Below are 22,705 nucleotides of genomic sequence, written 5' to 3'. Positions count from 1 at the left end.
TTGAGTGTGGCATTGCAGTAACATTTCGTGATCTACTGAGATCATTGAAAGGTTGGCGCCACTGCAGCCAGGCATTCCTGACGACATCCCTGCTTGTGTCCTCCTGTGCAATGTGCAACCAGGCTGCGTTGATCTCATGGGGAGGTCTCTTCCGTCCATGGGAAGGGAAGAGAATCTCCCTGCATGCCGTGACTCCCTCCAAAAGCATATGGAAGGAGTCATGCGTGAGCCTGGGTACAGATGTGTACCTTTGTGCAGTGCTCGTCAGTGTTTGCAGCACCTCAATGCTGCAGAACACTGACAGCAGAACTGTCAAAATGAATGTGGCCATGGTCCCTTTAAGGAAACTGGCTGATGACGCATCATCAAATGATGTCATCAGACCCGCTTCCCGTTAATTGGTTGGGAACCCCACAGGGCGGGATTAACAAGGCCAATCTGTGGAAAATCTTTTTGAGAGAGCGGCTGCAGACGGAAGCGGGACCGGAAACCGCCATCCAGCTCTCCCGCCACCATCCCGCCACCACAGGGAAAATCCAGCCCCTTATATTGTATCTTTAAGGAACTGTTAAAATTACTTAAACTACCAGTTATGTACAGCAGGGAGTCAGGTATGGAGTCCACTCGAAAGTAAGTTTGCATTGTAACTCCCTCATCCCCGCTTGTCACCTATGAAAACTCATACCTGTGAATTAGTACTAGAATGGTGCGAGTATTGTAGAAGATCCTTACATAGGATATACAGCACAGAAACAGGCCATTCGGCCCAACCAGTCCGTGCTGGTGTTTATGCTCCACTCAAGCCTCCTCCCATCTTTTCTCATTTAACTCTTTCAGCATAACTCTCTATTCCCTTCTCCCTCATATGCTTATCTAACCACCCCTTAAATGCATCTATACTAGTCGCTTCAGCCACGTCCTGTGGTAGCGAGTTCCACATTCTCACCACTCTCTGGGTAAAGAAGTTTCTTCTGAATTCCCTATTTGAGTTCTTGGTGACTATCTAAAATTGATGGCCTCCAGTTTTGCTCTTCTCCACAAGTGGAAACACTCTCTCTGTATCTACTCTATCAAAACCTTTCATGATTTTAAAGACCTCCATTAGGTCACCCCTCAGACTTCTCTTTTCAAGAGAAAAGAAGACACAGCCTGTTCATCCTTTCCTGATGGGTATACCCTTGCATTTCTGGCAACATCCTTGTAAATCCTCTCTGCACCCTCTCCAGTGCCTCTATATCCTTTTTATAATATGGCGACCAGAATTGCACACAGTACTCCAAGTGTGGTCTAACCAAGGTTCGATACAAGTTTAGCATAACTTCACTACTTTTCAATTCTATCCCTCTAGAAATAAACCCTAGTGCTTGGTTTGCTTTTTTTATGACCTTGTTAACGTGTGTCAATACTTTTAGTGATTTGTGTATTTGTACTCCAAGATCCTTTTGCTCCTCTACCTCATTTAGATTCTTATTTTCCAAGTAATATGTGACCTCCCTATTTTTCTTACCAAAATGTAATACCTCATATTTATCTGTGTTGAAATTCATTTGCCAATTATATGCCCATTCTGCAAGTTTATTAATATCTTCTTGTAATTTGTTGCAGTCCTCCTCAGTATTGACTATCCCCCCCCCCAATTTGGTGTCGTCTGCAAATTTAGAAATTGTGTTTTTGATTCCAAAGTCTAAATCATTAATATAAATTGTGAAAAATAGTAGTCCCAGCACTGATCCCTGTGGAACACCACTTCCCACCTTCTGCCACTCTGAATAGCTACCCTTTACCTCTACTCTATGCTTTCTGTCTTGAGGCCAGCTAGCTATCCATTCTGCTACTTGTCCCCTGACTCTGCATTCCCCGACCTTATTCATTAGTCTATTATGTGGTACCTGATCGAAGGCCTTTTGAAAATCTAGATAAATTACATCTACTGAATTACCCTTGTCTACTCTCTCAGTTACCTCTTCAAAAAATTCAATGAGGTTGGTTAAACAAGACTTTCCCTTTTGAAATCCATGCTGACTATTTATTATATTTTGGTTTCTAGGTGTTCTTCTACTTTCTCCTTTAGTAGGGATTCCGTTATTTTTCCTACCACCAATGTTAAGTTGACTAGTCTATAGTTCCCTGGAGATGTTCTATCTCCCTTCTTAAATATAGGTATTATTACGTTAGCTATCCGCCAGTCCTCTGGCACTACACCTATTTCTAACGAATTACTAAATATGTGTAGTAATGCCTCTGCTATCTCTTCCCTAGATTCTTTAAAATGCGCGGATGTTATCCGTCCAGATCAAGGGTTTTACCCTCTTTCGAGTTTCAGTAGTTTAGTTAATGTATCTCCTCATTTTATTTTAAATGCAGTTATCGCATTACTAATCTCCCTGGTAAATACTGAAGCAAAGTAATTATTTAATATCTCTGCCATCTCTCTATTGTTGCCTGCATTATTATCCTGTCCATCCCTTAATGGCCCTATTCCCATCCCGACCTTCCTTTTTTTATTTACGTGCCTGTAAAAATTTTTACTATTTTGTTTTACGTTCCTTGATAATTAAATTTCATAGTTCCTCTTTGCCTTCCTAATTGATTTTTTGACTTCTCTCCTAATCTCTTCATATTCTCTCTTGTCATGCTCTCCCTTGCTGCCCATGTACTTAATGTATGCCTCTTTCCTTACCTTCAATTTTTCCCTTATGGCTTTATTCATCCACGGTGTCTCATCAGTGTTTAGCTTGTTTTTGTTTTTTAGCAGAATATATTTTTTCTGGACTCTGTTGTACACCATTTTAAATGTTTCCCATTGCTGTTCTACATCTTCGTTTGCCAATATTGTTGCCCATTTTATTTTCCCAAGTTCCATTCTCAGCCCCTCAAAATCAGCTTTTCTCCAATCTATTACCCTGGTTTTTGTCATACTTACGTCTTTCTCAATTATTATCTTAAAGTTTATTATATTATGGTCACTATTGCCTAGATTTCCCCCTACTTTTACTTCTCTTATCTGCTCTGGTTCATTCCCCATTACTAGATCCAATAGTGAATCCTTCCTTGTTGGGCTTTTTACATATTGGGTTAGAAAGGAGTCCTGTACACATTGTAGGAACTCCATTTCCTTATCCCCTTTACCTATCTCTTCTGTCCAATTAATATCGGGGTAGTTGAAATCTCCCATGATTATTATTCTATGTTTTTTACTCATTTCCCTAATTTGTTTGCATATTTCTTCCTCCACCTCCCTTCCACTATTAGGTGGTCTGTAGACTACCCCTATTAGTGTGATTGATCCTTTATTATCTTTTATCTCTATCCACATGGATTCTATTTCTGTTTTGCTGATAGCTGCATCACTTTTTTCTACTGCCATTATGTTATCCCTAATAAATACAGCTACTCCACCTCCCCTTTTTCCCTCTATCTTTTCTGAATACTTTAGACCCTGCAATGTTTAATTCCCAGTCCTGATTTTTCTGCAGCCATGTCTCTCCTACTATGTCTGGTTCCTCGCAATGCATGATTGCCTCCAGCTCCCCTGTTTTATTATGGACACTGTGGCCTAGAAATTGGGTTTTGGCGCAGCGACGGCTTTAGCGCCGGAAGTTAGTGCCGGAGCTAAGTCGCGCTGGGCGGGCCAAAAATTCACTACTTCTGCGCCCAAACGGCTGCCGGCGCTGCTGAAAGCTGTTAGCGCCTGAAAACTGGCGCTATGCGCTGAATTTCGGCGCTATTCCGGCGCTGCGGCGCCCGCTGCGGTGCGGCAGGTTCGGGAAGTGCAGGCCTCCTCCTTCCCTTAAGGAGGAGCTGCCTGCACCCGGCTGCGGCCCGCGATAATCTTTTTAAAAATGAGCCCGGCACCTCGGACAAGTGCCGGGCTTGCTTCTGTTCCGGGGGGGGGGGGGGGGGAAGTCCGGGGAGGGAGCTGCGGCCAGGCGGGCGGCGGGAAAGCGGCCGGCCGCCGCGGGGCCTTTAATGCGCCGGCGCAACGTTCTGTAAGGCACCTCTGCCAGAACGTTGCTTGCGGCTGCCACGGGCGAGGCGGCCGCAACTCAATTTCCGAGTTCGGGCGGGTTACCATGGCAACCGGGACGCTGCGCACACCGATGACGTCATCGGTGCCGGCGCAGCGCTACCGGCCTAACGCCGATTTAGGGCCCCTGTCAATTTCAAAACTGGCCATAACTTCGCCGCTAGGCCCTCTAGCGCCTCAAAAGCGGCGCTAAGGCCAGTGAATTTCTAGGCCTGTGTATTGATGTACAGTTTAACTCATTTTTAATAGCAGTTCCTTTCACTTTATTTTTAACCATCTTTTTACACTCCTGTTCTATAACTCTATTTATTCCCTGGCCATAAATGTCCTCCCTTACTTAACTCGTTCCTATGCTCTCCTTTCCTGTTTTGTCTATATTTAGGCTGGTTTCATTTCATGTAGATCCCTCCCCCTGTCTTACTAGTTTAAAGCCTTTGCCACCTCCCTATTTACCCTTTCTGCTAGGTCACAGGTCCCATCCCGGTTCAAGTGGAGCCCTGTCCCATCGGTACAGCTCCTTCCTGTCCCAGTACTGGTGCCAGTGTCCTATGAAAAGGAACACCTCTTTCACACACCAGTCCTTTAGCCACGTGTTAATTCTCCTGATCTGACTGCTTCTATGCCAATTTGCACGTGGCTCGGGCAATAATCCGGAAATTATTACCCGCAAGGTCCTACTTTTTAATTTAGCTCCAAACTCCTGATACTCCTTCAGTAGGACCTCCTCCCTGTTCCTACCTATGTCATTTGTTCCGACATGGACCACAACAACTGGATTTACCCCCTCCCTTTCCAAGTTCCTCTCCAGCCGCCTCGAGATGTCACTTATCCTGGCACCGGGTAGGCAACACACCCTTCGGAATTCTCATTCTTGGCTGCAGAGGACACTATCTATCTCCCTAATTATAGAGTCCCCTATCACTACCACATTTCTATTCTGCTCTTCCCCGCCTTGGACAGCTTTCTAAGCCACGGTGCCTTGGTCTGCATTGTGGCTGTCCTCCCCGCAGTCTTTCTCCTTGTCCTCACAGGTAGAGAGTACATCGTACCTGTTGGACAGGACCAGTGTCTGCGGGACTTCCTTCTCAGCCTCTCCTAAGTCCCCGCTACCCAGCTCCCTAGCAGTCACACCCTTCCCTTCCTGAACCTGTGCTTTCCTCTTGGGTGTGACTGTATTCTGGATAAAACTGTCCAGCAATTCTTCCCCTCCCTTAAGCTTCGGAGTGTCTCTAACTCGCACTCCAGCTCAATGACTCTGAGCCGGAGTGACTGAATGCAGAGACATTTCCTGCAGATGTGGGAATCCGGGACAGTCTTACTGTCCACAAACTCCCACATACTACAGTCCCGACACATAGCCTGCCCTGCCATCTCTAGACTTTCTTTTATTTATTTGGTTATTTAATTAGTTAAAGTTTTAATCAAATGATTAATGATAGTTATATTAATGAATTAGTTAAGTTAATATTTAATAACGTAATAGTTATAATTTCCCAGCTCTTAGTATAAAGAAAAAAAACTGTAATACATCAACCAATCACCTACCCGCTGTCCTGTGAGGTCACTCCTTTTTTTTTGTTTTCTAAATCGCCACTCAGGTCCGCTGCGTCCTGGGCCTTCTCCTCTCCTGCTCAGGTCTGCTGTGTCCTCGGCCTTCTCCTCTCCTGCTCAGGTACGCTGTGTCTGGGCCTCCTCCTCTCCCTCTCAGGTCCGCTGTTTCCTGGGCCTTCTCCTCTCCCGCTCAGGTCCGCTGTGTCCTTGGCCTTCTCCTCTCCCACTCAGGTCCGCTGTGTCCTCGGCCTCCTCCTCTCCTGCTCAGGTCCACTGTGTCCTCGGCCTCCTCCTCTCCTGCTCAGGTCCGCTGTGTCCTCGGCCTTCTCCTCTCCCGCTCAGGTCCGCTGTGTCCTCGGCCTCCTCCTCTCCTGCTCAGGTCCGCTGTGTCCTCGGCCTCCTCCTCTCCTGCTCAGGTCCGCTGTGTCCTGGGCCTCCTACTCTCCCACTCAGGTCCGCTGTGTCCTCGGCCTTCTCCTCTCCCACTCAGGTCCGCTGTGTCCTTGGCCTTCTCCTCTCCCACTCAGGTCCGCTGTGTCCTCGGCCTTCTCCTCTCCCGCTCAGGTCCGCTGTGTCTGGGCCTCCTCCTCTCCCACTCAGGACCGCTGTGTCCTGGGCCTTCTCCTCTCCCGCTCAGGTCCGCTGTGTCCTGGGCCTTCTCTCCCGCTCAGGTCCGCTGTGTCCTCGGCCTTCTCTCCCACTCAGGTCCGCTGTGTCCTGGGCCTTCTCTCCCGCTCAGGTCCGCTGTGTCCTCGGCCTTCTCCCACTCAGGTCCACTGTGTCCTGGGCCTTCTCCTCTCCCACTCAGGTCCGCTGTGTCCTGGGCCTTCTCCTCTCCCGCTCAGGTCCGCTGTGTCCTGGGCCTCCTACTCTCCCGCTCAGGTCCGCTGTGTCCTCGGCCTTCTCCTCTCCCACTCAGGTCCGCTGTGTCCTCGGCCTTCTCCTCTCCCACTCAGGTCCGCTGTGTCCTCGGCCTTCTCCTCTCCCGCTCAGGTCCGCTGTGTCTGGGCCTCCTCCTCTCCCACTCAGGACCGCTGTGTCCTGGGCCTTCTCCTCTCCCGCTCAGGTCCGCTGTGTCCTCGGCCTCCTCCTCTCCCACTCAGGTCCGCTGTGTCCTCGGCCTCCTCCTCTCCTGCTCAGGTCCGCTGTGTCCTCGGCCTCCGCCTCTCCCGCTCAGGTCCGCTGTGTCCTCGGCCTTCTCCTCTCCCGCTCAGGTCCGCTGTGTCCTCGGCCTTCTCCTCTCCCACTCAGGTCCGCTGTGTCCTGGGCCTTCTCCTCTCCCACTCAGGTCCGCTGTGTCCTGGGCCTTCTCTCCCGCTCAGGTCCGCTGTGTCCTCGGCCTTCTCCTCTCCCGCTCAGGTCCGCTGTGTCCTCGGCCTTCTCCTCTCCCACTCAGGGCCGCTGTGTCCTGGGCCTTCTCCTCTCCCACTCAGGTCCGCTGTGTCCTGGGCCTTCTCTCCTGCTCAGGTCCGCTGTGTCCTCGGCCTTCTCCTCTCCCACTCAGGTCCGCTGTGTCCTGGGCCTTCTACTCTCCCACTCAGATCCGCTGTGTCCTCGGCCTTCTCCTCTCCCACTCAGGTCCGCTGTGTCCTGGGCCTCCTACTCTCCCACTCAGGTCCGTTGTGTCCTCGGCCTTCTCCTCTCCCACTCAGGTCCGCTGTGTCCTGGGCCTTCTCCTCTCCCACTCAGGTCCGCTGTGTCCTGGGCCTTCTCCTCTCCCGCCGAGGTCCGCTGTGTCCTGGGCCTCCTCCTCTCCCGCCGAGGTCCGCTGTGTCCTGGGCCTCCTCCTCTCCCACTCAGGTCCGCTGTGTCCTGGGCCTTCTCCTCTCCGGCTCAGATCCGCTGTGTCCTGGGGCTCCTCCTCTCCCACTCAGGTCCGCTGTGTCCTGGGCCTTCTCCTCTCCCACTCAGGTCCGCTGTGTCCTGGGCCTTCTCTCCCACTCAGGTCCGCTGTGTCCTGGGCCTTCTCTCCCACTCAGGTCCGCTGTGTCCTGGGCCGCCTCCTCTCCCACTCAGGTCCGCTGTGTCCTGGACCTTCTCCTCTCCCACTCAGGTCCGCTGTGTCCTGGGCCTTCTCCTCGCCCGCTCAGGTCCGCTGTGTCCTGGGCCTTCTCCTCTCCCGCTCAGGTCCGCTGTGTCCTGGGCCTTCTCCTCTCCCGCCGAGGTCCGCTGTGTCCTGGGCCTTCTCCTCTCCCGCCGAGGTCCGCTGTGTCCTGGGCCTTCTCCTCTCCCGCACAGGTCCACTGTGTCCTCGGCCGTCTCCTCTCCCACTCAAGTCTGCTGTCTCCTCGGCCTTCTCCTCTCCCGCTCAGGTCCGCTGTGTCCTGGGCCTTCTCCTCTCACGCTCAGGTCCGCTGTGTCCTGGGCCTTCTCCTCTCCCGCTCAGGTCCGCTGTGTCCTCAGCCTTCTCCTCTCCTGCTCAGGTCCGCTGTGTCCTCGGCCTTCTCCTCTCCCGCTCAGGTCCGCTGTGTCCTCTGCCTTCTCGTCTCCTGCTCAGGTCCGCTGTGTCCTCGGCCTTCTCCTCTCCCGCTCAGGTCCGCTGTGTCCTGGGCCTTCTCCTCTCCCGCTCAGGTCCGCTGTGTCCTGGGCCTTCTCCTCTCCCGCTCAGGTCCGCTGTGTCCTCAGCCTTCTCCTCTCCTGCTCAGGTCCGCTGTGTCCTCGGCCTTCTCCTCTCCCGCTCAGGTCCGCTGTGTCCTCTGCCTTCTCGTCTCCTGCTCAGGTCCGCTGTGTCCTCGGCCTTCTCCTCTCCCGCTCAGGTCCGCTGTGTCCTGGGCCTTCTCCTCTCCCGCTCTTTATGTTGCTGCAGCCGCTCCTGCTCAGATTTGCTGTGGTCCGCTTGTTATACAATAGTGTAAATGCGGAGACCTTTTATATCAGTGCACAGAACAAACTGTGTCACTGTCACCACAGGTACTAGAGTTAATACAGGATCAATAGGGAGTTGAATCAGTGATCTCGTCAAATTTTACACTCTACATCAAATTTGGATATTTAGGGGGAGAAATTCAGTATCGCAATTATCGGTCGGGCACAAAGATTAGCGCCTGGCGCTAATTATCATCTCCGACTGCAAACTTGGCTTTTATCGCCCCTGGAGGTGATTGGAGCGTTAATCAGGCACTACATACCTGTCTTAAGGCGCAAAGGCCGAGGAGCGATGCATTATCTCAGAGCGCTGGCGAAGCTCATGTGATGTCAGTCAGCAATGGAACACAGACACAATGGCGCCGGTCAGTTCTTAAAGGGGAGGGTTGATTTTGCTCTCCATCCACATCCTGCTCATTGCAGTCTTGAATCTCGGCCTGGAGAGACCTGTACATCAAATCTACTGGAAAGAACAATGGAGAGGCCCAGGGAAAGAGCTCAGAGTGCAGCCCCCACAGTCTCTTCTAAATCGATACAAGGGCAAATCAAAATGAACCTGCAAAGTGCTGCTCAGTACCCAAAACTCCTTCATGCAGCATTGAATCTCTCCAGAAGTCTCTCTCTCTCTCTCTCTCAGAATGCGTGGTGCAAAAATGTCACCAACAAAAAAAGGCAGGAAGCGGTCACCTTTAAATAGTGCTCCCCCAGTCCCTTCTTGACTGCAAAACGCTCCCCTTAACCTGTCGTTGCTAGCGGCAGGCGGTAAGGCAGGGGGTAAGGCAGGGGGCGCCACTCAATATCCGGTCCGAGGTGCTACCGGGGCGTTGCACACTCGACTGACGTCATGATCTGCCGGTGCAGGAGATCGTGGCGGTAGTATTTAGCACCGCCGCAAAATGTCTAGTTAATTTCATGAGCGGTGCAAACATTGCCGCGCATGGGCACTAGTTGCTTTGCGCCCCATTAGCGCCCTATTAAGGCGCTAACGGGAGGCGCAAACCAACTGAATTTTTTCCACTTACTGCCTTACTTGAGCACTTGCACTGCAATGCAAGCTCCAAGAGAAATCTACTGCCACAGAAATAATGGCCCTCTCGGGTTGGGGGCTTCCCGCGGGTGTAAGCCCCCGACCTGCACTTACCTTGCGCGCTGGCCATTGAGCTGTGGGCCCCCGTGGGATTCCGATCCGGGGCCTGGTCCAGCTGCCGGCGCGCAGTGCTTGAGTATCCCAGGGGCGCAGTTAGTTCGATGTGGCCCCTGGGATTACGTGGGCCATGGGGAGCCAATCAGAGCAGGGAATGCTCCATTCATAAGATTGATAGGAAGAGCTGTCAAAGCGTATAAATACTACGGCCCCAAAACAGCACTAAATCTTCAAATAATTTTTTTTTTAAATCACATTTTTAAAATAAACTATAAATTACAAGAAATAACTATTTTAAACAATAATTTAAATTTTTGAAAATTAATTTTATTTTCTAACAGGGCTAAAAATAAACTTACCTTGCTTTAAAGTATTTAAAAATAATAAACCTGTGGAAAAAATGTTTTAATTTTAATTAATTCACCACTTACCTTGTAAAAAGCAGGCCTTACGCCTGCTTTTTACATGTCTAACTTCTGGAGACTTACCCTCCCGGGAAAACCGGCAAAAAAAACCTAAGTTCGATGCGCACGCGCAGCCTCTCCCGCGCACGCGTTCCACCTCTTAACCCTTCCTTTCAGGGGATCGGAAGTGCCGGTTTCCCGCGCATGCGCCGTGCATGCAGAAAACCGGCACTTCCATTGGGCCTACGGGTGAGTACCCCGTGTGTACTCACCCGTGGAGACCCGAAGTTCTGGGCCATTTTGTTTAGAAAGACCAACTGCCACAAAAAGATATAACAAATTAGTGAAGATGAAGCAAGGCTTGTAAGCAAGCTATCTTGCTACCTATTTTCAGACACACAAACCTAGAAAACTTGCAAAATGTGACGCAGTTTAAAAAAAAGTTGCTAATTCAGGTCTGCCATAGATACCCCTTGTTGGGTTCAGTGGCATCCATTGTTCCCGTAAATGGTCTAAGCACCTTTTTTGTGGGAATGGGCTCACACTGCCCGAGTAGTTCTATGATAGTCGTGATATTCATACTCTTTGCACATGTGCTTCTTCAATCTCTCCAAAGGGAAACCAAGCAAAGCCAGATAGAAATCAACAAACAGCTTTATTTCACAGTAAGGTGAATATACAGAGTATATTTAATTTAATTCTATCAGGACAACTTATCTTTGCATAAAGATACAAAATACAGAACATGCCACATTTCTCCACATCAGTGGGTTGAGTTATTTGATTTAAATAAGATGACTTCTCACTATACTCCATAATTTCTAACTTCATAAATCTCAATGAAGGGCCACATAGCTTGCTCTTTAAAAGTCTGAATCTTTGGGGTAGATCTTCACTTTGTGCGATAGTGTAAAATGGGTGATAATGAATCGGCAGCTCGTTTTACACCTCTTCCAATTTTTATTTCCAGTGACAGGTGATAACCGACTCTCTATCACTCATTTTACACTTGCAGAAGTCAAGGTCTATCCCTTTGTATTTTATCTTCCTTTGTTCATAGTAAGAAAGCCATCAATGACTATCCAACACATTAGGTATGAGGTGTTATTCGATTTCCAAGATAGGCTAACAAAACTGTACTGCCATGTACTTTATTTTCATTCTCTCTCTTTTCCAGCTGCTTCTGTCCCTCCAGTCCCTAAAGCAGACCTACCAGCCCACACATGATAAAAAAAAACCTCTTCAACAACAACAACTTGTATTTATATTCTTCGCAAAGTAGACAAAAAGGGGGTGACTTTTAACCCCCAAGGACAGGTGGGTTGGGGGCAGGTGGGAAGGCAAAAATGTTTTAACCTCTCAAACCTAACACCAACCCGCCTCCAACACACCCACTCCTGGTTTTAACAGAGGCGGATCGGGAAGGTGGGCGGCCAATCTGCTCTCAGGAGGCGGGTCAGTCACTAAAATATTTTAAGGAGGCTGTGTGCCTCAGTTTTAACTGACTATTTATTTTTAGCACATGGAGGCTGGGATTCTTGGGCCTCGGGAATCCCAGTAGGTAAAAGGAGGCAAGAAGGGCTGGATTCACGAGGTAAGTGCCTTTATTGCACTGCTTGTGGGCCAAGAGGAGCAGGAGTGTTTCCTATAGGCCCAACAAACTTACCTGCACATGATTGGATCCCTGCCATTGGCCGATCCCCCCCCCCCACCGTGATGCCTGATTCGCCTCCCCCCCTCCCGATGTCTGACTCCCCCCCCCACGATGTCTGACCTTCCCCGTGATCTCCGCCCCCCCATTCGTCTCCAACTCCCTACGCAATGGCCAACCTCCCACTCCCGATGTCTGACACTCCCCCCACGATGTTCGACTCCCCCTGTGATGTCTGGCCCTCCCTGCCATGACTGATCATCTCCACGAAGTCCGACCCGTCCCCACGAAGTTCGACCTCCCCGCGAAGTCCGACTTACCTGACATCCATTCCCTGGCTGCTTTCCTGTCCAACAGGCAGCCAGCCTGTCAATCTGGCTGGCTGTCGGATGGGAAACCTGTTGAAAAAATTTTAAAGACGTCCTGCAGTTAATTTTAGCAGGATGTGCGGGGAACCCTTAATTCCGGGTTTCCCGTCCGAAAATCCTCCCCACCCCAATCTCTTCCTGGCCCCGAGTAAATATCGGGACCAAGCAGTCTAGCACCGACACAAATTTGTTCCCAGAAGTCAGAATTGACTTGTGGAATGCAGAAAATAGCCCAAAAAGGCCCAGAAGTTAACAGGACAAACCAGCAACTAACCTGTATGGAGGGAATCAGCCATTTAAATAGTGTTCCTGGAGGGTCCTTGCTGATTGTTAGCACCATGAGTTGCTGGGCAATGTTTATCACATAGCAAGTCAGGTGCTGGGGCAGACCAATTTCACAAAAGAATCCTACACCAAGAGTATACTGAGCTTCCTGAATTGTTCCAGCCCGTGACCTGGACACCAAACAGTAACCCAATCTAATATGGTGGGTGCCGCACTTCTAGCACGGGATAGGTGCACACATGCATATTGAACCCTTAGGCACCCACTTTATGCCTGAAAAACAGGCAAGGCGTGATCAAATTTCTAAGCGACCATGCTTTACACAGTTAGCTTTTCAGATGTAAACACTCACTACTCTGTATTTGTTGGTTAAAACTGATTGTAAATTTAAGTTTCCTTTGCTCTTCTGAGATGGTCTTACCCTCACGGTTGTTCTGCTGTCAAAGGTGAATGATTTCATCTGACCGTTTTCCAGGTACACATTCAGCACGTTTGAGATCAACATGAGAGTTTCCTCTTTCATAGGATCCTGACGGGGACAAAAAGAAGTTGATTTTATTCCAATACCCTCCTGTGACTATCTTTCAGACTTTACCCTACAAGTAAAAGAAAGTTCACTCCACTGGGTTTACTGGTAAATCATATTTAGGACCCTGTTGCTGTCCTAGTGATTTGTGCTGGCATGTATCAGAAGGTTGTGGTTTTAAGTCCCACTCCAAGACTTGAGCACATAATCCAGGATGAAATGAGTATTGAGAGAGTACTGCATTATCGGAGATGGAGTCCTTTGGATGAAATATTAAATGAAGGCCCTGCCTGCCTGTTAAGGTGGCCATAAAATATCCCACGGCACTATCCTGGAGTCCTGGCCAATGTTTATCCCTCAACCAACACCAACAAAAACATTTTAACTGGTCATTTAACCCATTTGCTTGTGGAACCTTGCTGTTTGCAAATTGTCCGCTGTGTTTGCCTACAAAAATAACAGGGACTAAACTTCATATATAAATGAAAGATTGCAAGCTATTACTTTTTTTCTTCAAAGGCCTACAGTAGCTTAAAGTCACAATGAATTGTTGGCTGCCTGCATGAGTTTCTATTCTGGCTGGATTTAGAAGCTAGCCCTAATCTTATCACCATTAAAATTTACACACTCATACTTCCAGCAGGGGCACTAGTTAGTAACCAGGAGCAGGAATCCTAGCCGATTGTTTTTCCACCTCCGTAGCCGAGGGATACTGAGACCAATTGAAGTGCACTTAACGCCATGCCAGCTGGGATCAGCCAATTCAAAGCAGTCAAGGGGTTGAAACTGGGACCTTGAAGATCTCTGTGGCCCACAATGGGTACGCTTACTAAAAGAGACATCCCTCTGTTGCTCCATTTTCTCCTCTTCCTCTTTCTTGGAGCTCCTTGGGTCACTAACCATTCCCAGCCAAGAAAGTGGGCAATTGACCTGCCTCAAGCCTCCACCAACGCTGCACTGAAACAAGTTGCTATGAGGGGTACAAGAACAGCCTGTGAGTCGGCACCTGTCCTCATGACAAAACTTCTCATAGTAATGTGGTTGAGATGAGGAACAGATTGTGTGACAGATCTTGTATGTGAACCCACTGTCACCAATGTTTTCACCACTAAATGGTAATTCCACTGCTCCCCCATTCTTCTCATGGCTTTTACCACTTAAGAGTCAAAGGTAGCAGAATGTTTAAGGAATCACAAACAGAATCAGGTGTTCCAGCCTATTTATGACACATTCAATGTTCTCTTCACCTTTGAACTAAACTGGCAATTGGTTACTCCCATAGCAAATGGGATTATTAGTAATACTGCTACCTACATGCTACTAATGGCACATACTGCATCACTGACACCGATTGTTCCATTAAGTTCATCAAGACAATGGAATATATTGTCTGCCGGTCTAATGCCCCCTTCTGTTGGAACTGTCTGTGCTGTGGAACCCTTCCCATTCATGTTGCAAGATGGATTCCACAATACTAACTGCAAGTGTCTCCAAGCTAGTTTTGTGGAGTCTGGGGAACACTCCTGCTTCTCCTGGCTCCACAAAAATAATGTGAAACTTATCTGTTGACTCCTCTTCGGCCTAGCTGCCAGCTGATACTAAGCGGAGCATAACAGCGCACACTCCACCCAGCTCAGCCCTAAAATAGTATTTGGAGTCCTATCGATGTCAAAGGAGCCCAATTTCAATATTTAAATCAATTGTGTACCCTCTTCAGGCAGCCTCTTTGGCGCCTATTTGGAGGACCCAGCAAGATAGAAACATAGAAGATAGGAGCAGGAGTAGGCCATTCGGCCCCTCGAGCCTGCTCCGCCATTCAATGAGATCATGGCTGATCATCCAAATTCAGTATCCTGTCCCTGCATTCTCCCCATATCCCTTGATCCCTTTAGCCTTAAGAAATATATCCAACTCCTTCTTGAATATATTTAATGAATTGGCCTCAACTGTCTTCTGTGGTAGAGAATTCCACAGGTTCACCACTCTCTGGGTGAAGAAATTCCTCCTCATCTCTGTCCTAAATGGCTTACCCCTTATCTTTAGACTGTGACCCCTGGTTCTGGACTCCCCCGCCATCGGGAACATCCTTCCTGCATCTAGTCTGTCTAGTCCTGTTAGAATTTTATAAGTTTCAATGAGATCCCCTCTCATTCTTCTAAACTCCAGTGAGTATAAGCCCAATCGACCCAATCTCTCCTCATGCGTCATTCCTGCCATCCCAGGTATCAGTCTGGTGAATCTTCGCTGCACTCCCTCCATGGCAAGAACATCCTTCCTCAAATAAGGCGACCAAAGTCCGTCCAGCCAAATTATTGGTTCTTGGTGAAATTGTTGTTATTATCCCGTGATAAACTCTAGCCTCAACTATGAAGATGGCCATAGAGACGCACGAAGGGGTGCTAACTTCACCCATGCCTTTACCACCCCACTTATGCAATGCAAGAGGCCTTAAAATTCAGCCTGTGGTATCTTTCATGTTCTCAAGATATCCTAAAACACTTTATAGGCAATTCATTTCTTTTTTTTGGATGCATAATCACTTTTTGCAGGCAAATGCAACAGCCAATTTGTGCATAGCCAAGGTCTCACAGACAGCACTGAGATAAATGACCAGTTAATCTGTTTTTGGAAGTGTTGTTTGAGGGCTAAATCATGGCTAGGACACTGGGAGCATTCCCCTAATCTTCTTTAAATGGGATCCTTTGCATCTAGCTAAACAGTCGATTGCTGCCTCGGGCTAACATTGCATCTGACTTCCTCACTGCTGCACAGAAGTATCAACCTAGATTATGCACTCAATGTGATGTGAAACCCCAAACTTCTGACTCAGAGGTGAGAGTGCTACCACTGGACCAAGCTGAGACTTAAATACATTTTAACTGGGGAAGGAATCAGAGGTGCGAGGGTCGAAGTGTACGGTGAACTGTCAGGCCCCCGAAGACTCTAACAATTCATTTGAATGCTCGGATTCTGTGGACTTTCCTGATCCCCCTATCCATTCCTGACTTACTCAGGAATGGGGGGGGGGTGGGGTGGGGTGGGGGGGAAATCAGGAAAGTCCACAATCGGTAGGGGGTGGAAGCCCGGGGCAGTGGAGTCCTGAGGTATCCTTGTGGGGCCAGGCCACTCCTGCACCTCCTGGCTTGCAAGGACCCTTCCCGTGCCTGATTTCAGGCTACTTAAGATGGAGGGGGTGGGAATGCAGTGCAAACTCCTCCCGCCATCTTAACTCCCACCCGTACCACTCCCACCAGGCGGAGGTGTTAAAATTTCCCCTTTAGTGTCTGACACAGAGATAGTAAGGACTCACAGAACTGTTTCCGTTGATTGTGACCTCTTCAGAAAATCGCACTTTGACTGGATTCGTCCTAAGCTGTGCTTTCTTGGCTGCACTAATAAAGGCAGATTTCGGAGACTGAAAGAGAAGAAACATCACCTAGGTTATGTCAAATTTAAAGTAGTATCCTGGTTCTAACCCAATACCTTGTCAAATAAAAAGTGACAAGCAAGTTTTTGAGTACTTTTGAAAAGGAAGCATTGGAGTACAGTAAGTAACCCGAGTCGGTTTTCTTCAGGTGCTTTTTGTAATTAATTCCCTGACCTAAACTTAGTTTTTTGTTTAAATAATTTTTTTGTTGTCCGTCCAGCCAAATTATTGGTTCTTGGTGAAATTGTTGTTATTATCCCCTGTGATAGACTCTAGGCTCAACTATGAAGACAGGCTGTAAGTCTGCGACCAAACCTCTACCAATGCTGCTATACTGCTGATCGCAGAGATTTGGGTGAGAGCTTTTTTCAGAGAGGATCCCAGAGCACTGGCAGTAACACAAAAATAACTCAAAATTGTTTTGCATATGCATATTTGATGTGAAGTCTTCTCCGATGGATGAGGGAGATCCATACAAGTGAATAACAAAGAAGCACGGTGGCATAGTGGTTAGCACTGTTGCCTCACAGCGCCAGAGACCCGGGTTCGAATCCGGCCTCGGGCGACTGTCTGTGTGGAGTTTGCACATTCTCCCTGTGTTGCGTGGGTTTTCTCCGGGTGCTCCGGTTTCCTCCCACAGTCCAAAGATGTGCGGCTTAGGTTGATTGGCTATGATAAATTGACCCTTAGTGTTAGGGGGATTAAATACGTGGGGTTACAGGGATAGGGTAGGATGTGTGTTGGTGTAGGGGTTACGGGGATCGGGTGGGATATGTGTCGGTGCAGGCTCGATGGGCCGAAATGGCCTCTATCTGCACTGTGGGGTTTCTGTGATTCTGTGAAACTATACTGCTGTTCTATATAGTCAAGCCACCCATGCCCAAAAAATAATCGATGTTGCTTCACTGGCTCTGCCGCCTCCAGTAGTGGGAAGACGAGTGCTCACTTTGCAACCCTACCTTAGTATAACCTCCATGCTGCCACAGTACAGGGTGCTGTCTGATTTACCCTACAGAGGTGATTGGGGTGGCAGTTGGTTGTGATATTTGTACGGTAAATGCAGCATATCATGTTACTGGCTGGATTGCTTCATAAGTTGCCAAATCCCTTGTGAATTTTAGGTCCTAGAGGCTTATTGTCCACAAGTGGTTGTATTTTGCTTTCCTTCTTTTTCCTCAGTGGGTGTGTGTCTGGAGGGATGGAGGATTTTTTTTTTTTTGAACAGCGTATAACTTAACAGCGTATGTTCAATGTGAAAAGCACCATTTTGCATTTTGCTCACTTTGCATTCCTAACTAATGTCTAGAAAGATTTATCTTTGATACTGGAAAAAAATGTTTTATCAATTTACAGTATTATTTTGAGATTGCTCCTAAATTACCCTGTGAATTGATTGCATCAAGTAGTATGCTATTGGATCGGCCAATCCTTTAAATATGCATTTTAGTATCAGTGTGTACTTCGTGCAAAATGAGCTCTAACTATTAAGAGGTAATATTTTATACTTGTGCTACATTGTCCATGAAGCTGATCTCTTGCCAGTGGCAGTAAGTTTATGCCTCATGTGCGGTCATCAGTCTGAAAGGCCTATAAATTCTGACAGTTTTAAAGGATGTTGGGAACTCACTGCCACTATTCATCTTTTTCCTTTATGTTCTTCATTTCACAATCTTTTGCTGAACAAATGGGATGAATAACTATTAATCTCAGTTCTAAAGAACAGCCCAAAGCTTTCTGCAGATTTGGCAAGAAAATGCCCATCCAATTTAGAACTCCAATGTGACTGGAATTTTAATAGACACAGTGAGATACATTGCGATGTTATGATGGGAGTCGGTGAAGAACCTAAGCATTTCTCAACAACAACCTGTGTTATGATAGTCACAATCCATCACATGCTTAATAAGACCATTGTTACATTTTTGGCAAAATATAAATTTGTTCAAATCTTAAAAAGCTCCTGAGAAATTCTGACTATATTTCCTCCTCCAAAAAAAAATCTCCATTGATGATCTTGCCCCTTATTTTTCGCCTCACAGAAATTAGTTCTTAACCTCCTTCTAGTTGCTATTGCTAGCAAAATCAGAAACAATTCCTAAAGGACCATGTAGGTGATTTTGCCAGAAGTCTTTCCCTGAAATTTCGATATGCAATGGTAATAGTTAATAGCAACAAATGTGTGCTCGTTCTCTCAATAGACCTTCTAGTTTGTCACTCCATCCTATTACTTGGTGACTTCACACTCTGATGTAAGGCTGTCTTGATCTAGGGAGGGAGAAAATTTCCTGTCTGCTTTTTATAGAAAACTCTTAAATGAGTTCTTTATCAACACATTTACAATTTAGTTACAAATAAGAAAAAGACAATCTTTTCATTTTCCAAGTTGCAACCCATTCTTGAAACAAAAGACTTAGAAAAATAGCAGGAGCAACTACGGCTAAAACAGAAATATATTTATTCCTCGTGCTTAATCAATTAGTTGAAATAAGTCAGAAGTAAACCATAATAGAAAAAGCTCTCAGAGATGCAAGCTTGTTTACCTTTACTCACCCACCAATGCCTGCTGGTCATTAATTATATATGTCAGACACATGTATCTCACAATGTTTAATTTTCATTTTATTCAGCACTCTACTTAATTGGGAGATATTAATCAGGGATTTTTGCCTCTGCAGTTGGCACCCTATGATCTTCAACCCATTAAAGTGAATGGGCAGAAAATCACAGCATAAGACAAAATTTAGAGAAGGTAAAAATGTATACTGAAGAGCAAGAGAAAAAGGACAAACTTCAGAGGACGAGAATGAATGATTCCAGATAATTCAAGGAAAATATAGATGTGATTACCTATATTGTTAGTTATTAGATTAATAGTTTTAACTGAAATTAATTTAAAAATTATTGCTGCATTTGAACCTGACTATGAATGTTTTGTAACGCGGTAAATAGGTTACATGTTGATGCCGATAACGTGGTCCCGGAGTCTGTCACCAGCACCACTGTTCCTGAGGCTCTGGCCACACTTGCACCCAAATGAGCTGTCCTCATTCCATAATGTGAGTTCCGCTGGTTTATTCCTGCACGTGCAGCATGATGCATCGGGAGCAGTGTATGGATTCAGGGCTGGAAATCGAGTGCCAGTAGCTAATGAAAGGCTGCCGGCTTCCTGTGAAGTACCACCATTTTTTGGCCAATGTAACTGCTCCGAGTCACAGCCACCCCTTTCTTCAGCCATTGGAGGAGACAAGGTGGCTTACTATTAGCAGCGGGCACGCTGGAACCACAAAGAAAAGTCTTTCTGCTGGCTTCCCTTTCAGTGACCATTCCAAATGGCTGGTGTTCCATCAAGGGCTTCAGTTGCATTATGGAGAAACACCCTAATTGGCATAACATTGGGGCCTTTTTGAGCTATACACACAGTTTGTGTGCAGGCTCTTAAAGCACTCTGTATTGGTTGGCTGCATTGGGGTGTTCTAAGCACTCAGGCCTGTGCCGAATAAAATAGGTGCTGGACATTGCATTATTGACCCCATAATGTTAGTAATATTTAGTTATGCATCTTTTAAGCTGCCTAAATTGTTATCAGTGTTTATAATAAATTCAAGAATAAAGCACAAGTGACTTCAATCTTTCATAAAGCACAGTACATTATAACTGAATGTATCCGCTAGTTCAAGTTCTAGGTAAGGCATTTGTTACAGGATAGACAGATATTTTTCTCTCCTTCGCCATTTCCTACTTAACTGAAGATAATAACACTGAATTCCACTGAAAGATATCCTGCTTTTGAGGAACAATGAGGAAGATAGACATTCCCTGCACGCTAACAATATAGCAGCTCAATTGGAGAGTTCAAATTGTAAATGCCCAATTCATTAGAAAGAAACTAAATTCCAATGACCAATTACTTATTTCAAATCCCAGATTTACCACCTTGAATGTCTAGATCAATATGATAGATACTCTAATGGAAAAAACCTAATCATCATACATGTGGCAGGCAAAATTTAATGCTGGCCATGTCAGAAAATAAAGGGAAAGGCAGAATGTGAGCCCATTAGTGACTCATTGCCTAGGCTACACTAATGTATGGGACGACCCAGTACAGGGACACACCTTGTAGGTAAGTCTGTCACACACAGTCATTTATTAAATTCTTCAAATCAATTATTCAAACCCCTTTTTCAGAATAAATACTTGTTTATTTGACATTAATAAAATATATCATGATAAAGAGTTTCTACTGCAGAGTTCCCGTTGGCTTCCAGTTTGACTGTCAATCACAGTTGCTCTGTCTTTTCCTGTCTTGCTCTCTTTCTAGCCTTCATGCCTTGCTTCTTTGCCCTAATACTTCTGCATTTTTACAACATATATGCCCAATTTTAACTCGGGCAGGCGAGGGATGAGATAGATGGTAAACCATCCTGACGGCCAATAAAGTGTTGGCAAGGTATTCAATCATGAAGACAATCAAAGCAGAGGACAATCCTATCTTCATCCAATATATAGGCACTTCCCAGCAAAAGCCACTGGCTAACGATCAGGAACAGAAATCCAAGCTAATAATAATTTCATTGCAGCACCCAAATTACTGCCATGCTGAGATGTAACTGGTAGAATAGATAAGGGAGAACCAGTGGATGTGGTGTATTTGGACTTTCAGAAGGCTTTCGATAAGGTCCCGCATAAGAGATTAGCGTGTAAAGTTAAGGCACATGGGATTGGGGGCAAGGTACTGACTTGGATAGAGAACTGGTTGGCAAACAGGAAGCAAAGAGTTGGAATAAACGGGTCTTTTTCCGAGTGGCAGGCAGTGATTAGTGGGGTACCGCAGGGATCGGTCCTAGGACCCCAGGTATTCACAATATATATTAATGATCTGGACGAGGGAACTAGATGTAATATCTCCAAGTTTGCAGACGACACAAAGCTGGGTGGGCGTGTGTGCTGTGAGGAGGATGCCGAGAAACTCCAATATGATTTGGACAGGTTGGGTGATTGGGCAGATGCATGGCAGATGCAGTATAATGTGGATAAATGTGAGGTTATCCACTTTGGTGGCAAAAACAGGAAGGCAGATTATTATCTGAACGGCAATAGATTGGGAGAAGGGGAAGTGCAACGAGACCTGGGTGTCCTTGTGCACCAGTCACTGAAGGTGCAGCAGGCGGTTAAGAAGGCAAATGGTATGTTGGCCTTCGTAGCGAGAGGGTTTGAGTACAGGAACAAGGATGTCTTGCTGCAGTTGTACAGGGCCTTGGTGAGACCACACCTTGAGTATTGTGTGCAGTTTTGGTCGCCTTATCTGAGGAAAGATGTTCTTGCCATGGAGGGAGTGCAGTGAAGATTCACCAGACTGATACCTGGGATGGCAGGAATGACGTATGAGGAGAGATTGGGTTGATTGGGCTTATACTCGCTGGAGTTTAGAAGAATGAGAGGGGATCTCATTGAAGCTTATAAAATTCTAACAGGACTAGACAGACTAGATGCAGGAAGGATGTTCCCGATGGCGGGGAAGTCCAGAACCAGGGGTCACAGTCTAAAGATAAGGGGTAAGCCATTTAGGACAGAGATGAGCAGGAATTTCTTCACCCAGAGTGTGGTGAACCTGTGGAATTATCTGCCACAGAAGGCAGTTGAGGCCAATTCATTAAATATATTCAAGAAGGAGTTAGATATATTTCTTAAGGCTAAAGGGATCAAGGGATATGGGGAGAAAGCAGGGACAGGGTACTGAATTTGGATGATCAGCCATGATCTCATTGAATGGCGGAGCAGGCTCGAGGGGCCGAATGGCCTACGCCTGCTCCTATCTTCTATGTTTCTGTGGCGGTACCACCGGTTGTCCCTTACATATAGATATATACATAATTCCCTTTAACTTACCTAACTGTATGTACTTAACTTACTTATGTATGTATAACTTACCTGTTGGGCTGTTGTCCCTTTAAGAGGCGACCTAACGCGCTGACGTCACGCATCACGTGACGCACGCGCGCCGGCCGCCGGCCCGACTCGGTCTTCCAAGACGGCCGCCGGCACAGCCCGGCCTACCGCGACTTCGGCCGCATCGGCCAGCCGACGGGAGCGACGCGATCTTCCGCTCCCGCGGCAAGCACCGGCACAGCCCAGCCTCGCGACCTCGGCCTCAACGGCTAGCGACGCAACGACGCGCATCACGTGATGCCCTAAGCGTGGGAAACGTGAACAACGTGATGACGTCACAACACAAACATGATGACGTCATCACGCTCCCCACAGGACTGCAAACTCAGTCCTCGTGGAGTCCCCGCTGGGACAAGACCTATACCACGGTGCTCCTGCAGTCAGCCATCTTACCTGCCATCTTACGTGATGTAATTAGTCTGCTCCTGTAAATAAACAACTTGTTAATAGTTCGTCGAAGTCAAACTCTCTTATTTAGTGGCGATCTACACGAACCGCTACATTGGTG

The 22,705-nt window shown here is 47.1% G+C and overlaps 1 protein-coding gene across 2 annotated transcripts in view; it reads right to left on the bottom strand.

Moving 5' to 3' along the window:
• The window catches only part of frmpd3 (FERM and PDZ domain containing 3), a 485,785-nt gene that overhangs the window by 124,864 nt on the left and 338,216 nt on the right, over positions 1-22,705 (bottom strand). For both annotated transcript variants that reach the window (XM_085997856.1, XM_085997864.1), the window contains 2 exons: positions 16,132-16,236; positions 12,717-12,824 (listed from right to left, as the gene is read on the bottom strand). In XM_085997856.1, the coding sequence (XP_085853982.1) occupies positions 12,717-12,824; positions 16,132-16,236 (213 nt within the window). The remainder of the gene's footprint in view (positions 1-12,716; positions 12,825-16,131; positions 16,237-22,705) is intronic.

Source organism: Somniosus microcephalus, chromosome 1 (assembly GCF_052327205.1).
Source record: "Somniosus microcephalus isolate GS21.2 chromosome 1, FLI_Smic_1.0, whole genome shotgun sequence".
Taxonomy (NCBI): domain Eukaryota; kingdom Metazoa; phylum Chordata; class Chondrichthyes; order Squaliformes; family Somniosidae; genus Somniosus; species Somniosus microcephalus.
Note: the sequence above shows the minus strand (reverse complement) of the source record. Positions and strands in the feature narration are given on the sequence as shown.